General features: G+C 41.7%; 1 protein-coding gene across 3 annotated transcripts in view; it reads right to left on the reverse strand.

The window, feature by feature from the left end:
* The window catches only part of HECTD4 (HECT domain E3 ubiquitin protein ligase 4), a 125692-nt gene that overhangs the window by 49982 nt on the left and 58506 nt on the right, over window positions 1-17204 (reverse strand). The window contains exons 17-24 of one of the 3 annotated variants that reach the window (XM_074972732.1): window positions 16001-16123; window positions 14687-14811; window positions 13145-13298; window positions 11416-11516; window positions 10161-10359; window positions 5595-5714; window positions 4192-4296; window positions 3186-3349 (exon numbers count right to left, since the gene is read on the reverse strand). In XM_074972732.1, coding sequence (XP_074828833.1) covers window positions 3186-3349; window positions 4192-4296; window positions 5595-5714; window positions 10161-10359; window positions 11416-11516; window positions 13145-13298; window positions 14687-14811; window positions 16001-16123 — 1091 coding nt within the window. Of the gene's footprint in view, window positions 1-3185; window positions 3350-4191; window positions 4297-5594; window positions 5742-10160; window positions 10360-11415; window positions 11517-13144; window positions 13299-14686; window positions 14812-15994; window positions 16124-17204 lie in introns of all 3 variants that reach the window. The other 2 variants (XM_074972731.1, XM_074972730.1) reach the window with 2 other exon arrangements.

Genomic DNA, 17204 nt, shown 5'->3' on the forward strand with positions numbered 1-17204 from the left:
GGTTCATGCTTCACAAGGGCTGGATACCACACCCACTGAAACCAATGAAAATTTTGCCACTGACGTAAACGAGAACAGAATCTGTCTTACAATGCATAAACCTGAAGCAGTCTTTATTGAGTCAAATTTTCACAAACCTTTTACCTCAAGGTTATAGTGAACTGTCACATTTCAAAGTTTGGAACAAAACATGAATCCAAAGCCCCACAGCACAGAAAAAGCCTACCTCATGGATTATGACTAAGGCTACGTTTTAGTCACAGGTATTTTTAGTAGAAGTCACGGACAGTAAACAAAAACTGACAGTCCGTGACCAGTCCATGACTTTTAATAAAAATACCAGTGAATAAAACTTGGGGGGGTGGGGGCGCAATGGGAGCTGCAAAGCCAGCACTCTGGGCAGAGGCAGCCCGCAGCCGCCTGGCCACTCCTCCACCTAGCAGCTGAGCAAGGGGGAGGTCGCTGCTTCCAGGGAGCGCTCCCAGGCAAGCACCGCCCAGAGCCCACCTTACCCTATCTAGTGCCCCAACCCCCTGCTCCCTCCCACAACCAAACTCTGCTGCTGTGTGTGTGTGTGTGTGGGGGGCCCACAGTGACCCAGTACTGCCCCAGCAGCGGCTGATGTGCCTGGCGCAGGGGCTGATGAAGGGAAAGCAGTGGACGTGTTGTTCCTTGACTTTAGCAAAGCTTTTGACATTGTCTCCCACAGTATTCTTGCCAGCAAGTTAAAGAAGTATGAGCTGGATGAAAGGACTATAAGGTGGATAGAAAGCTGGCTAGATTGTTGGGCTCAACGGGTAGTGATCAATGGCTCCATGTCTAGTTGGCAGCCGGTATCAAGTGGAGTGCCCCAAAGGTCGGTCCTGGGGCCGGTTTTGTTCAATATCTTCATAAATGATCTGGAGGATGGTGTGGATTGCACCCTGAGCAAGTTTGCAGATGACACTAAACTGGGAGGAGAGGTAGATATGCTGGAGGGTAGGGATAGGATACAGAGGGACTTAGACAAATTGGAGGATGGGGCCAAAAGAAATCTGATGAGGTTCAACAAGGACAAGTGCAGAGTCCTGCACTTAGGACAGAAGAATCCAATGCACCGCTACAGACTAGGGACCGAATGGCTACGCAGCAGTTCTGCAGAAAAGGACCTAGGGGTTACAGTGGACGAGAAGCTGGATATGAGTCAACAGTGTGCCCTTGTAGCCAAGAAGGCCAATGGCATTTTGGGATGTATAAGTAGGGGCACTGCCAGCAGATCGAGGGACGTGATCGTTCCCCTCTATTCGACACTGGTGAAGCCTCATCTGGAGTACTGTGTCCAGTTTTGGGCCCCATACTACAAGAAGGATGTGGGCAAATTGGAAAGAGTCCAGCAGAGGGCAACAAAAATGATTAAGGGACTGGAACACATGAGTTATGAGGAGAGGCTGAGGGAACTGGGGATGTTTAGTCTACGGAAGAGAAGAATGAGGGGGGGATTTGATAGCTGCTTTCAACTACCTGAAAGGGGGTTCCAAAGACAATGGCAGCAGATGACAGAATGAGGAGTAATGGTCTCAAGTTGCAGTGGGGGAAGTTTAGGTTGGATATTAGGAAAAACTTTTTCACTAGGAGGGTGGTGAAACACTGGAATGCGTTACCTAGGGAGGTGGTAGAATCTCCTTCCTTAGAGGTTTTTAAGGTCAGGCTTGACAAAGCCCTGGCTGGGATGATTTAATTGGGGATCGGTCCTGCTTTGAGCAGGGGGTTGGACTAGATGACCTCCTGAGGTCCCTTCCAACCCTGATATTCTATGATTCTATGTCCCAGCAGCAGGCTGGCTGAGGCACAGGATGGGTCAAGGGGAAGGGCTGACAGTAGCACCCCTTAGGTATATGTAAATGATTATGGAATTACCTATACTGTACACTTTTCTCTGCCACGCACTCACTAATATTTAGGAATAAAGTTGCAGCCTAATTAAAGCACATCCAGTGTCTCCTGTCCTTATTCCGGCATAGCCAGACAATTTTTTCAACAAATTTTGTCTTTTTCTCTGCTAGCGAACTATCTGTGAACAGATTATACAATTCTAAAACTCACTAACTTCAAGGAATGATTCTTTGTGTTCACAGATTATTGAAATGGTCAATACTTTAACTGATTTTACAATATGTGCTGTTTCAGAGTAGCAGCTGTGTTAGTCTGTATTTGCAAAAAGAAAAGGAGTACTTGTGGCACCTTACAGACTAACCAATTTATTTGACCATAAGCTTTCATGAGCTACAGCTCACTTCACCGGATGCATGCACAATATGTGCTGTAACTTACAGACCTAACACGCACACTACAAACTTCTCAGTTTATATTAGAAGGAAATATTTGTAATTCAAGGATGCTTGGAAGTTCTCAAGTCATTCAAAATGCCACATGACTTATTTAACTAGCTAACCGCACAAATTGGGAAATTTACAATGAAATACAAACAAACATTTGCTTCTAGCTCATATTCTTGACTATTGGCTAAGAAGTTACTTTTCATAAGTATTTGAGTTGGTAAAGCTTGAGTGCTTAAAATGTTTGCTAAAAGTTAATATGGAAAGGCTCTGAACCTGGCCGAATGGAAGTTTTCTGTAAAATATTAATTAGTTTTCACAGAATATACTTCCCAATAGTCACTCAGCTTTAGTAAAGAAAACAACAATTTTTTTTACTGAAATTATTTCCTTACTTTCCAACAGTTCTATAGAATTAATACACTGCTGAGTTAGTTATATATACAAATAAAGTGGTAGAGCAGTCAGATACATGACAGCTGGCTTAAGCGCAGCAGCAAATTTACCCTTTCTGAAAGCTACTACCTAGCCTCAATATACAAATTAAGGTAGAGACAAGTGGCGGAGGTAATATTTTTTACAGGACCAACTTCTGTTGGTGAGAGAGCGCAGCTTTTGAGTCACACAGAGTTCTTCTTCAGGTCTTCAGATCTGAAGAAGAGCTCTGTGTGATTTAAAAGCTTGTCAGGTCTTCAGATCTGAAGAAGAACTCTGTGTGATTCAAAAGCTTGTCTCTCTCACCAGCAGAAGTTGGTCCAATAAAATATATTACCTCACCCAACTTGTCTCTCTAATATTCTGGGACCAACACTGTGACAACTGCACTGCACACAGTTACATTAAATTCAGATTAAGACAAAGATTTTTTACCTCTGTAACAGTTTAGATCTTAAGAGTTCCTGGCATGTTTCCTCGTCTTTGGTAATTTCTGGTCCATTATATAATATCCTTAGCATGGAGCAAGCTAACACAGAAAGGCCTAAAGCCAGGTCAACCAAGAATGGTAATCCTCCTGACACATCTTCTGAAGACTCCTGCAGTATTGATAGGGATAAACCACAACAATCCAATTAACTTTAAAGTGGCTCTCTAAGCAATCTACATGGCATGCATATCATACAGTGTCACAATATAACAAGCTCTGGCAATTTTATTTATATTTTACTTATAGAACACTACAAATCAGTATGTATAAGAACTGAATTTGAATACTAGGAAATTCATGGGCTTACAAAACTGGAAGTCACATAACCCAAAAGGACTAAGAATTATTTTTTTGAGGGCAGGCAATTCATCACCTCTGAAAACTCCATTTTATCTTCTCTTAGACCAGACTTTGTCTTATCTCCTGGGCACAGTGGTATGAATTTTTCTTCATAGTACTTGATCCCTGTTTCCTGCCTCTCCTCCCAAGTCTGGTCTTTTTCTCTGTCCTAGAGCCATTATTTATTATTTCTACCTCTGATGCCCAGCTTACTCGTAGATACTCAACCCCCCACATTGAACTCACCTCCTACAAGCCTGGATGGATATCTAGTGGTCTCCTCCAAATCCAGCACCATTGATGCTCCATACCAGATAAGCAGAGAGTACTTAAAACTGTCATCCATTGTTCCAAGGCCTAATCATACTACGAAGTGTGCCTAACCGTACCTCGCCAATGAAGTGAGAGATCTAAAGCAGTAGCTCCCTTCCATTGTACAGAGATGGCTATCCAAACAGCTGGTCTGATTTTTTTTTAACCCAAACCCCAACATTTAGGTCTGTTTCATAAGTACAACCACCATTTGTTTTTTTTAAATTAAAATAATGTACATAATGTAAATCAGAGAAAAATTTAAGTTCAGCCTGACAACACTGGTTATACTGACAGTACCTGTGCTCGAACAGTGCAAGCAAAGCCCCACATAGCTTTGTCCGGAGTGTTGTGCTCACGGCCACTCCTCATTTCAAAGGAGAAGGTGACTGTATCCCCTTCCACCTTAAATTTTAAAGGGAGGGGGGAAAAGACACTTAAAACAATGCAAACACTTTTTTTTTTTTTTTTTTTTTATAAAACTGGCTTATTTTATGGATTAATTTTTAAAAGAATGACCGTTGCTTTATTTCAAAAATTCTCTTTATTTCCAATTATGTATGCTAATTAAGCTCTTCCCCTTTTCATGCAAATATCCATTTCTGATTACACTTTGGTTAAGTTTTGCTGCTCGCTATCTATAGCGGGGCAAAGGAAAGAATGTGTCGCCATATGGCTACAATGATAGCTAACCCAGGCAGACAAATTTCCACTAAAACATTTACTTTATTTTTTTGAGAGCACAGGCAATAATCACCAGCTCCTTTCCTGTGGCCAAACAGGCAGGCAAGCTCTTCAAGTAGAGGAAGCTAGTAAAATAACGTAAGTAAACAGCAGGAGCTGCTAACAAAACTATGTAATTTCTGACAAAATAACATTATCGTCGCTAATTTGAGCCACTGGAACAGAGTGTTCCCAAGACTAGAACTTCCAAGTTGCAAGTCAAAGCACTGCTGTCTAACTGAACAACCGCCTCTCGCTTTCCTTTTTGACAATGTCATGTTTTATCAAGTACATACCCAATTTTAGTATAGGACAACACTCAGGATTATGCTTCACCACAACTACATAAGGGAAGTGATATTACATAAATCAGAGAGAACATACTGAACACATTCTAAGTTCACCAATCTTGGTAGATCTCTGGAAATTCCTATAGGTTTCTGAGAATCTCAGATTTCTATTTTTTGTTAAATGTATGTTCCCAAAAAATGCATATTAACTGATTTAAAAAAAACAGACAAATGGGTAGGAGAACAGAAATGGTTATATTTAATATTTTTAGTGGCTTGTGTGCTGTCCTAAAACTATGCCCCTATGGTCCTTGAGCCCATTTGCACAGCCTCAGGGTCAGCAGGAACTTTTGCTATATATACTCATGGGGAATGGTAGTGTCTTGAAAGTCTCCGAGATTGGAAGTGCAGTTCTTTCCTGATTCTTCTACAAGATGCTAATCGTGGAATGCCATTACTGCCAAAATGAGTGCCATGCTCCTATAAAATATGGGCAGCAGTAATGTTGTATGGGACAAGAGTTCCTTCCCCAAGGACATAAACACCATCTTAGTGAGTGCTCTCAGAGATAAGCTTACACTAAAATATTTGGGCTCGACTACTTTAAAAATAAGTGTTAAAAATAATCTCGATACAGTTTTCAAAAAGGGACTTTTCTATGTGAAATATTGTTGTTTTGTAATACTGTACCTTCACTAAGTCTTTCGGCCAACCCGTTCCTAAGACACTACGGCTGCCATATCCCAGTGTATTGCCTCCATACTCAGCAACCTTCCTACTGTTTGTGTTAGGACCAGCATAGATCACCAACTTCAAAACATAAAATACACTGTTAGACTGTAAAAGAAAAACAAAAAATCTAATAATAATACTTAGCACTTACACAGCGCTTTACAACTTCAAAGCGCTTCACAAACATTAAGAAACAAATCCTGACAACAGCCTTGTGAGGTTGATAGGCAGCCAAGCAAGTATTATTTCCCCATTTTACAGATGGGGAAACTGAGGCAGAGAGGGCTAAGTGACTTGCCCAAGGTCACACAGGAAGTCAGTGGCAGAATTTGGAATAGAAATCAGGAATTCAATCCTAGCTCCCAGAGTCCCATGTTCAGCTCACAAGAACATGCTGCCTCTCTAAATAAAGGGCTGGATCCTGCTCCTTTTGAAGTAAATGGGAGTTAACAGTTTGCAAATTACTTCAATGGGGACATGATGAGGCCCAAAGTTTTTTTGTTTTGTTTTTTTTAAAAGTGCTTAAAAGTTAATGGTTACAAAACCAGTAAGTTTAAGATTAGGTATCACAGGACTTAAACTACGTTAGAGAATACAAAGCCACAATAACTAAGCAGTATAAGTAAGTGGCTCTTAGATTACACAGAAAAGAAGGGTGGTATTTCATTAGCTATATTCTTGAAATTGAAAAGACATATTCATATTAATCCATGTAAACAAGCCATTTATAATCAGAAAGTTATCCTTTCCAGTTCTGCCAGTTTGAACAAACTGTGCTGATCTACAAAGGAGACAACTAAATCAAAGAAATAAGGAAAACTGGGTGACAGAAAAAAGGAGAACGAACTCAACATGTTTTACAATAAAGAGGAATAATCTAAGCAGTCATGAAATGGATGTCAACAGGGAATGCTGGTCTGAGTTTGTGGAGGAGGTAACCTTTCTGAGGGTTATTATATTTCTCCCATTGAATTACCATCACCACATTCCGGCATCTTAGGAGAAATGTTCTGTACGAAACCTAATTCTTTAAGGATCTACCATCTAAGTTTCCTGCTACACAACAGTGACATTCACTGGACATTACGTTCTAAAAAAGTCCTTTGTAAATGTTTAGCCCATACTTTTTGACCTTTTCTTAATAGAATTATAGAAATTATCCCGCACAGAAATCAGAGATGGAAAAGCTCTATTAAGTCATCCAGTCCCATCTTCCTGCCATTTCAGAATAGCTCCCTCATTGTGTATTTTCTAGTCTATAATCCAACCTAGTTTTACACATGCTAAGAGAGGAGACTGACACCCTTCCCCTGACACCCTTATTCACAGCTGCCCACTACCCTAAATTTCTTTTCATCTCTAAATTCTAGGATTCTACAGAGAATCAGACCTTGTGGAATTACAGTATGTTAGCATTGCTGTCAGTAAAAACCTCCCACATCATAGAATATCAGGGTTGGAAGGGACCCCAGAAGGTCATCTAGTCCAACCCCCTGCTCGAAGCAGGACCAATTCCCAGTTAAATCATCCCAGCCAGGGCTTTGTCAAGCCTGACCTTAAAAACCTCTAAGGAAGGAGATTCTACCACCTCCCTAGGTAACGCATTCCAGTGTTTCACCACCCTCTTAGTGAAAAAGTTTTTCCTAATATCCAATCTAAACCTCCCCCATTGCAACTTGAGACCATTACTCCTCGTTCTGTCATCTGCTACCATTGAGAACAGTCTAGAGCCATCCTCTTTGGAACCCCCTTTCAGGTAGTTGAAAGCAGCTATCAAATCCCCCCTCATTCTTCTCTTCTGCAGACTAAACAATCCCAGCTCCCTCAGCCTCTCCTCATAAGTCATGTGCTCTAGACCCCTAATCATTTTTGTTGCCCTTCGCTGGACTCTCTCCAATTTATCCACATCCTTCTTGTAGTGTGGGGCCCAAAACTGGACACAGTACTCCAGATGAGGCCTCACCAGTGTCGAATAGAGGGGAACGATCACATCCCTCGATCTGCTCGCTATGCCCCTACTTATACATCCCAAAATGCCATTGGCCTTCTTGGCAACAAGGGCACACTGTTGACTCATATCCAGCTTCTCGTCCACTGTCACCCCTAGGTCCTTTTCCGCAGAACTGCTGCCTAGCCATTCAGTCCCTAGTCTGTAGCGGTGCATTGGATTCTTCCATCCTAAGTGCAGGACCCTGCACTTATCCTTATTGAACCTCATCAGATTTCTTTTGGCCCAATCCTCCAATTTGTCTAGGTCCTTCTGTATTCTATCCCTCCCCTCCAGCGTATCTACCACTCCTCCCAGTTTAGTATCATCTGCAAATTTGCTGAGAGTGCAATCCACACCATCCTCCAGATCATTTATGAAGATATTGAACAAAACCGGCCCCAGGACCGACCCCTGGGGCACTCCACTTGACACCGGCTGCCAACTAGGCATGGAGCCATTGATCACTACCCGTTGAGCCCGACAATCTAGCCAGCTTTCTACCCACCTTATAGTGCATTCATCTAGCCCATACTTCCTTAACTTGCTGACAAGAATATTGTGGGAGACCGTGTCAAAAGCTTTGCTAAAGTCAAGAAACAATACATCCACTGCTTTCCCTTCATCCACAGAACCAGTAATCTCATCATAAAAGGCGATTAGATTAGTCAGGCATGACCTTCCCTTGGTGAATCCATGCTGACTGTTCCTGATCACTTTCCTCTCATGTAAGTGCTTCAGGATTGATTCTTTGAGGACCTGCTCCATGATTTTTCCAGGGACTGAGGTGAGGCTGACTGGCCTGTAGTTCCCAGGATCCTCCTTCTTCCCTTTTTTAAAGATTGGCACTACATTAGCCTTTTTCCAGTCATCCGGGACTTCCCCCGTTCGCCACGAGTTTTCAAAGATAATGGCCAAGGGCTCTGCAATCACAGCCGCCAATTCCTTCAGCACTCTCGGATGTAACTCGTCCGGCCCCATGGACTTGTGCACGTCCAGCTTTTCTAAATAGTCCCTAACCACCTCTATCTCCACAGAGGGCTGGCCATCTCTTCCCCATTCTGTGATGCCCAGCGCAGCAGTCTGGGAGCTGACCTTGTTAGTGAAAACAGAGGCAAAAAAAGCATTGAGTACATTAGCTTTTTCCACATCCTCTGTCACTAGGTTGCCTCCCTCATTCAGTAAGGGGCCCACACTTTCCTTGGCTTTCTTCTTGTTGCCAACATACCTGAAGAAACCCTTCTTGTTACTCTTGACATCTCTTGCTAGCTGCAGCTCCAGGTGCGATTTGGCCCTCCTGATATCTTTCCTACATGCCCGAGCAATATTTTTATACTCTTCCCTGGTCATATGTCCAACCTTCCACTTCTTGTAAGCTTCTTTTTTATGTTTAAGATCCGCTAGGATTTCACCATTAAGCCAAGCTGCTCGCTTGCCATGTTTACTATTCTTTCGACTCATCGGGATGGTTTGTCCCTGTAACCTCAACAGGGATTCCTTGAAATACAGCCAGCTCTCCTGGACTCCCTTCCCCTTCATGTTAGTCCCCCAGGGGATCCTGGCCATCTGTTCCCTGAGGGAGTTGAAGTCTGCTTTCCTGAAGTCCAGGGTCCGTATCCTGCTGCTTACCTTTCTTCCCTGCGTCAGGATCCTGAACTCAACCAACTCATGGTCACTGCCTCCCAGATTCCCATCCACTTTTGCTTCCCCCACTAATTCTACCCGGTTTGTGAGCAGCAGGTCAAGAAAAGCGCCCCCCCTAGTTGGCTCCCCTAGCACTTGCGCCAGGAAATTGTCCCCTACGCTTTCCAAAAACTTCCTGGATTGTCTATGCACCGCTGTATTGCTCTCCCAGCAGATATCAGGAAAATTAAAGTCACCCATGAGAATCAGGGCATGCGATCTAGTAGCTTCCGTGAGTTGCCGGAAGAAAGCCTCATCCACCTCATCCCCCTGGTCCGGTGGTCTATAGCAGACTCCCACCACTACATCACTCTTGTTGCACACACTTCTAAACTTAATCCAGAGACACTCAGGTTTTACCACAGTTTTGTACCGGAGCTCTGAGCAGTCATACTGCTCCCTTACATACAGTGCTACTCCCCCACCTTTTCTGCCCTGCCTGTCCTTCCTGAACAGTTTATAACCATCCATGACTGTACTCCAGTCATGCGAGTTATCCCACCAAGTCTCTGTTATTCCAATCACGTCATAGTTCCTTGACATCACCAGGACCTCCAGTTCTCCCTGCTTGTTTCCAAGGCTTTGTGCATTTGTATATAAGCACTTGAGATAACCTGTTGATCGCCCCTCATTCCCAGTATGAGGCAGGAGCCCTCCCCTCACAGACATTCCTGCCTGTGCTTCCTCCCGGTATCCCGCTTTCCCACTTACCTCAGGGCTTTGGTCTCCTTCCCCCGGTGAACCTCGTTACTAGTAATAAAGTGCCATGGGTGAGGAGGAGCAGCAAAGATGAAAATGAGAAACATTAATGAAAGACACATAATAAAGAAGTTTCTGTACTGGCCCTTGCTTACCTTATCATAATCGTACTGTGAAGAACATCTGCTATCAAATCTAAGATATAAACAGCGGGCTCCTGGAATATGTACAGTTTCTTTAAACTTATAGTTGTCCCTGACAGGATGCACTGTTTCTACAGTTTTCCCAGCAGCCCAGGGAGCTGGGATTTTCAAGCCAGTGAGAAAACCTGGCTCCTCTTTCTCTTCTAATATTCTGAAATCACAGAAAAAGCTAAAAGGTAGTACTGAAGATGTACACATATAGTTTTGTATTATATATTCAAACACCACCATAAGATGTTTTAAAAAGCCTAATAATTCTCTTCGGGTTATTAACAGCAAACAAAATATTTGTCTAATCACTTTAAGCAGGTGTGTTGAGGGTACAATGGCAGCTTAAATAACCTGAGCTCTTTACATTACAAATAAAACATGCCAAGCTGTAACCTGTAAACTTGGATATGTCACAGTTTTAGAAATCTAGAAAGCCCTGGAAAAAATTATATCTAACAAGTAATGTATTGTACTATAAACTGGTTCCAGTCTTTGAATGTTAATACATAATCCATCTTCCCTCCTGGGATAATACTTGATAAAAGATAAGATCACCATAAAAGAATATATACGTAACATTTCATTCAAGTCTATGTAAGTCTGGAGTGCAAAGGAAGTTGTTGCATTTCACATATCTCAAAAAACTGCTTTCAAAACTACCAGTGCAAACACCAAAAGCTTAAATGTGAAATTAAACAAAACTTGCACATGATAACTGGATTTAAGCCGAGACTATATTCTTTTCATTTGTGACCTAAGATTTAAAACCAGGACTAGAGATAAATTACTTCTTGCCCATTACTACTTAAAAATTACAATGAATTTAGAATACTCTATGCAGCTACAGTGAACCACATTTTGTTATAAAGCTCTCTATGATTCTGTACATTGACCTGGGACTCAAGCATGCAGAAATCCTTTTAAAAAGCTAGCGAGAGCACACACGCATGCTATACTTCATCTAAGCTTCCCATTAGACCTATATTTCTACTCTTTATGGGAAATTATTTCTTTTCAAAAAATTAAATGCACTTTGTAAAGCCTTGTTATGTAAAACTGCTTTGTAGATTCAGACTACTGTAATGCTGACCCCTCAAGACCCTTGCTTCTATGAGTCATTCACTCTTCAGCAATGGTCAGACCAGAAGCAACATAATTAAAAAATGAGTGTTTTCAATACAAAAAGTTGTGAATAATGGGAGTAAGAGGCAATCACCTCTCATCAGGGAACAGCTTGCCCTTCTGCTCTGAGGTACCACTGGGGGAACTGCCCACCTCTGAGAAAACTGGAGACTGGGTTTTAAGCAACAAGGCCGTCTGCAACAAACACAAACAACTTTATAAACACATGAAGACCATGTTTCACTGTAAGAACTGTGTAGGTTTCTGAAGCTTGTTAATATTACGCTGCATAGTTATTAATGCTGTAACTTAGACTGGATAGGGCACAATGGATAGCATCTGTTTCTGTTACTAGTAGTTGCCAAGCAGCAGTTCTTGAACTGTGATCCATGGACCGCTTGCTGATGATTTGTAGAGAGCTGGCTGGAAACATGCCACCAGCTCTCCTCATTGTTTCTAGTGGCTAAATCATATATTTTTAAAAAAGCTAAAAATAAATTAAATGCTTTCCTATTATTACTTTTCCATATAAACAACTGCTGTTGTTGCCACAGGGACACTGTGAAATTGCCCATGCGAAGGGAAGTGGGTGTATGAAAATCTCTTGTAGGATATAGTCCTCACCATGGAAGTTTGAGAACCCTTGAGCTAACAAACTAAGGGAAAAACTTAGTTAATGTAGCTGTATAAACACCATCACAAATTAGAAAATTCTCCATGTGTTAATGATTTGGAGAAATTTGCTTCTAGCTAGAACAGGGGTGGGTAAACTTTTTGGCCTGAGGGTCACATCAGGGTATGGAAATTGTATGGCAGGCCATGAATGCTCACGAAATTGGGGGTGGGGTGCGGTTGGGGGTAAGGGCTCTGGGGTGGGGCCAGAAATTAGGAGTTCACGGTGCGGGAGGGGGCTCCAGGTTGGGGCGCGGGGGGAGGGCTCTGGGGTGGGGCTGGGGATGAGAGGTTTGCGGCTCAGGACGGGGCTCCAGGCTGGGACCAATGGGTTCAGAGGGCAGGAGGGGGATCAGGGATGGGCAGGGAGGGCTCTGGCTGGGGGTGCAGGCTCTGGGGTGGGGCTGGGGATGAGGGGGTTGGGGAACAAGAGGGGGCTCTGGCTGGGATCCAAGTGTTTGGAGGGGAGCGGGATCAGGGTTGCGGGAGGGGATAGGAGTGCGCGGGGGAGAGGGGGGGAAGGCGCTCAGGGGTGCAGGCTCCGGGCGGTGCGTACCGCAAGCAGCTCCCAGAAGCATGTCCCCCTGCCGGCTCTGAGCACAGCCAGGAGGCTCTGCACGCCGCCCCAACCACAAGCGCCATCCCTGCAGGTCCCATTGACCAGGAACCGCAGCCAATGGGCAGCGAGGGCAGCGCCTGCGGACAGGGCAGAGCACAGAGCCACCTGGCCACACCTCCACGTAGTACGTAGGAGCCGGAGGGGGCTCATGCTTGCTGCTTCCTGGGAGCCGTGGGGAACGGGGTAAGCCTCTGACCCCCCTAAGCTAGAACATATAAGGACTTGGTCTTTTCATACTAGATCTTAACATGTGTTTCCTTGTATGTGAACAACGCAAGGACAGCTTTGATCCAAAACAATAACAAGTGATTAGTTCTTATTACATTTTTACCAATCTTGGTATTGTGGAAGAACCCCACCAACAGCACAGCCCATTTTGGAGAGCTAGTATAGATAACATTTCACCATTATTCTTTAGTCTTGATATTTTACCCTGGTATCCTTCATGAGAATACCATTGATAAATTTAAACAAATAAATATTAAACTTGTTTTAAAAATCTATACTTCAATCCACTGTATAATGGCCATACCTGACTGGTATAAAGTACCAGCTGTACCAGCTGAGGCATCAGTGCATCGGCCATGGTTAGTGTCTGTAAATTTGGATGCATCAGAGACGTCAGTAATACCGGAAGCAGGTGACCAAGCATAGTAGCTTTGGTAACTTGTTCCAGGCCCTTTAACCTGCAACAAGAGTCAAAAGTGCACACTAACAATTCTTTTCATAGAATGCCACTACTATTTTTATTTAAAGAAATGAGTTTAATACCAAATCAGATTGCGTAAGTAAATGATTCAAAGTGCAGCAGAAAACTTTTATGTGCAAGTGTACTGAGAATATCTATTTTAATATCTACTGAACACTCCAGTGTCTCATAACATATACGATAAGATTCACAATCTTTTCTGGTAAGCAATTCCTATTTAGGAATGACAGTCCTAGAAGACTGTTTGGTGAATGATAATTAAATTCTTAATTTACTGTAGTGCCCAGAGACCCTGGTTGAGATCAAGGCCCCCAATATACTATGCATTGTACCAACAAAGGCAGACGCAGGGCCCAGCCCACAACTCCTTACAATATAAAAGTGCTGTTAGGCATCTGAGTCTCCAAGACTACGTATGAGGAAAAAACCACCAAAAACCGAGTCTGTACGTATGGAGAGCAGCCCCAAAAAAGGGATGTATTCCAAAAAACACAACACAGACCCTAAGGGTGCAAACACAATATGCAGCTCAAAGGCTAGAGTCTGAAACAGGATTTTTTCTAGAAAAGCCTTCTTCATTCTGGATATTTCAAATAACTTTTAGGCCTAACTCTTCCTTTTTCAAAATGGAGATATTTTCAAAACCCTTAAGATTTTGGGGAGTTTTTTGTTTTCCATTCCCAGCTTTCACTTCCTGCCTGAAGAAAGAGGGCAGAGGGTGCTGCTTGGATGATATACGAAGGGTATTCAAGTAGCACTAAGGAATGTGACGGATACAAATGCTGCTGCCAAAGAGATCTTCAGGAGATAAAGACCCTAACCTACAGAAATTCTAGCAGGATGGATTCCAAAAGGGTGTTGGTGATTAAGGTTGTTTCCATTTATTATAATGTTTATGATACTTAGTCAAGTAACTGGACTAACTATAGCGCTAAAGAGACTTATGATTTTCGAGTGTCTCTGTTGATCTGTATATTATGTTAATACGACTGAAATCAATTTACGGAGAGCCCAATTCAAAGCTCTCCAAAGGGAGACTGCCTTAGGGATGCCAAAGGATAATTCATATTAAGAACAGGTTTCAGAGTAGAAGCCGTGTTAGTCTGTATCTGCAAAAAGGAGTACTTGTGGCACCTGAGAGACTAACAAATTTATTTGAGCATAAGCTTTCGTGAGCTGCTCTTCATCGGATGCGTATTAAGAAATAGCTCCTGCCCTTCAATAATTTGATTATTAAATTAAAAACAAAAATAAAGGGAGGTAAGAATTCTGATAGTATTAGTTTCCCTTTACTAAGCAAGCTGATTCACACAATGGGCAGCAGCTCATATTTCAGGCTAAAAGTATGAATTCAGGTTGTCTTACCTCTGCTCTCTGTCAGAAATGTCGCTGTTTATAACAGCTGTAGTGACCTGTTGCAGTATTTCTAAAACTTCATCACATCCAGTCAGGATTTGTGTAGCAAGAGCCAAAATACTGGTCTTTAGCTCCTAGGTACAAAATGTTATACAATAATACTTAAATTCCTAGACAATAAACAACTGACAACTGAACAAAATGATAGGTTTCCAAATTAAATAATGATAATGTGACCTGGCAACCCTATGGTGGTAGATTCATCCAAGACTTAAATTTGATTTGTAATGCTAAGCCCTAAAGTGCTGGGAGAAACTAGGTGCATTTTACAGGATGCACACGCAATTTCTAGGTAGGGAAGGAGTCCCCAGTCCAGAGTACTGCAGTGGTGATAGAATGCCCTAGAAGGTATGAGGATAACTGTAGAGAGAAACTGAACAATGAGAACATGAGTGAATAGTGAAAAAGACAGACAATAGTATTGAAACATTTAGAATTTACTCAATAAGCTTGAACATAAATGGCATTAGATAACAAGCATACAAGTGCCTATAAAAAGCAGCAGTCAGAAACAGCCCAATGACTTTAACAATACAATTAGTAAGATTATGAGATAAATTACAAAAACAACCTGAGCTTTGGGACAAAACTGACACTTATGTACTGACAGCACTACCCAGGAGCAGTGTAAATGTAGTCACAATTTAGTAAACCTCAAATCAATGAAACCATCATAATCCCCCAACCTCACCTTTCCCCCAGCTCCCTCTGGGACAGGGAGAAAAGATGGGCCTAGCAGCAAGCTCTGAAGATTAGCAAAGTCATGCTGATACAGATCAGGGGAAAGACCATTCCATTTTTAGTTAAAAAACAGCAAAAATTTTATGAGTGAAGTCAATAGTTATAGGAGGCCAAAATATCTTCTGAAAGTGGTAAGTTTACATATAAAAATCTCTAGAGTAGATGATGTCTAAAATTGTATTCCAAAGCTAGTCTAAATATGAAATTAAAAAAATACGAGGTCCAAAAGACACTTACGTCCTTTAACAGCCAAGTCTGAAATGCCTTGACGCAGAATTTTAGAAGGGAAGTGCTGGCAGACTAACAATATAGTGTCAAATGAAACTATACAAAGAACAATCACAGATTCTAGCTGAAGTATGGGACAGTATTGACTTCCACTATGTAACTTCTTCAACACAACAAAAACTGACAACACAAATAGATTCTACCAGTAAGTTGCACTGCTGAAACATAAGAACTGTCAGAAGAACACTGGCCGTAGAAAACAGTACTAGAATAAAACTCAGTGTTTACCTGTACCTTCAATGTCTCTCCCTGCAAGGAGCTGTCACTGTCATCATTTTCATCAGGTTTAATCAAAATAGTATTACTCAGAAGGTGGTTCTGTACAGCCATCAGATACCGCAAACATGAAGATGCAGCCTTTAATATAAATAAGCACATTTTACATTATCTGAACTCTTTAAATCGGACTTGGCACAGGCAATCCTTGTGCTTTTTTAAAGTATGAAAAAGGAAACAAGCAGGGGAAAAAAGTACAAGAAAGATACAAAATTCCTGTTATTGAACAAATTATTGTCACTGAGTTACATAGTCCTTGCTGAATCAGCAGAATCTCACTAATTCATACTGAAGGCTGGGAGACCAAGGTATTTAGTGAACTAATAAGTAGGTGAAACATTTAAAAAGAATGAAGCATCATAAAGCACTAAATTTGTTTCAAAAATGTAGTTGTAATTAAATACTACATGTGTATGCGTATATGTTTTGAATGTTTATAGTAAAAGTAATGAAGTCTTAACATGAGACCTCACTGCAGAGCTCAACCATGAAATCTTTGCTGAAAGGAGACGCACAGTCTCTGGTGTGAGATTCGAGGAGTGCAGGTCAATGAGACTGAAATGAGAATTAGTAACTTTACTAACATAGTAAAGTACTGTAGTAAATCTGAAAACAACAGATCCCAAACCTCATTCCACTTATTATTTCCCCATTGCTGCAACCTCATGTTCTCCTACTCATTAATGGCTGTGCAAGAATATCTATGTAAATTTTTACTACTCAAAATTTCAGCTCTTTACTCATCTCCCAACTCTGAGCATACAGTATTCCTCTCTGCTTGTATGCATAATTAAACACAACTCTAAAAGGCTCTCTCTATATTCTAATCCATTTTGTAAATCATTCTGTGAAACTTTGAAAGACCTTATACAAAAATAAATGTTAAAACTGAAACAGTTTGCAAGATGCCAGGGAAAATGTATCAATATGTTAACCTGCTTTAACACTATTATACAAGATCAGTTTGTAATGAAAGCGTCCTGCCCCCTTTTCTATTCATGAGCATTTTAATTCAGTAATATTAATCAGGTTTTATTTTTGCAACAATATGCACTTAAAAACTCCCTCCCCTATTCCTTTTAAAGATTGCATTATTGTATTCATTACACTTCTACATAAAAGGGAATGGGTGGCTGGAATCAAGAAATAGAAAAAACTTAAG

The sequence above is a fragment of the Natator depressus genome, chromosome 15, assembly GCF_965152275.1.
Source record: "Natator depressus isolate rNatDep1 chromosome 15, rNatDep2.hap1, whole genome shotgun sequence".
In the NCBI taxonomy this organism is placed as follows: Eukaryota; Metazoa; Chordata; order Testudines; family Cheloniidae; genus Natator; species Natator depressus.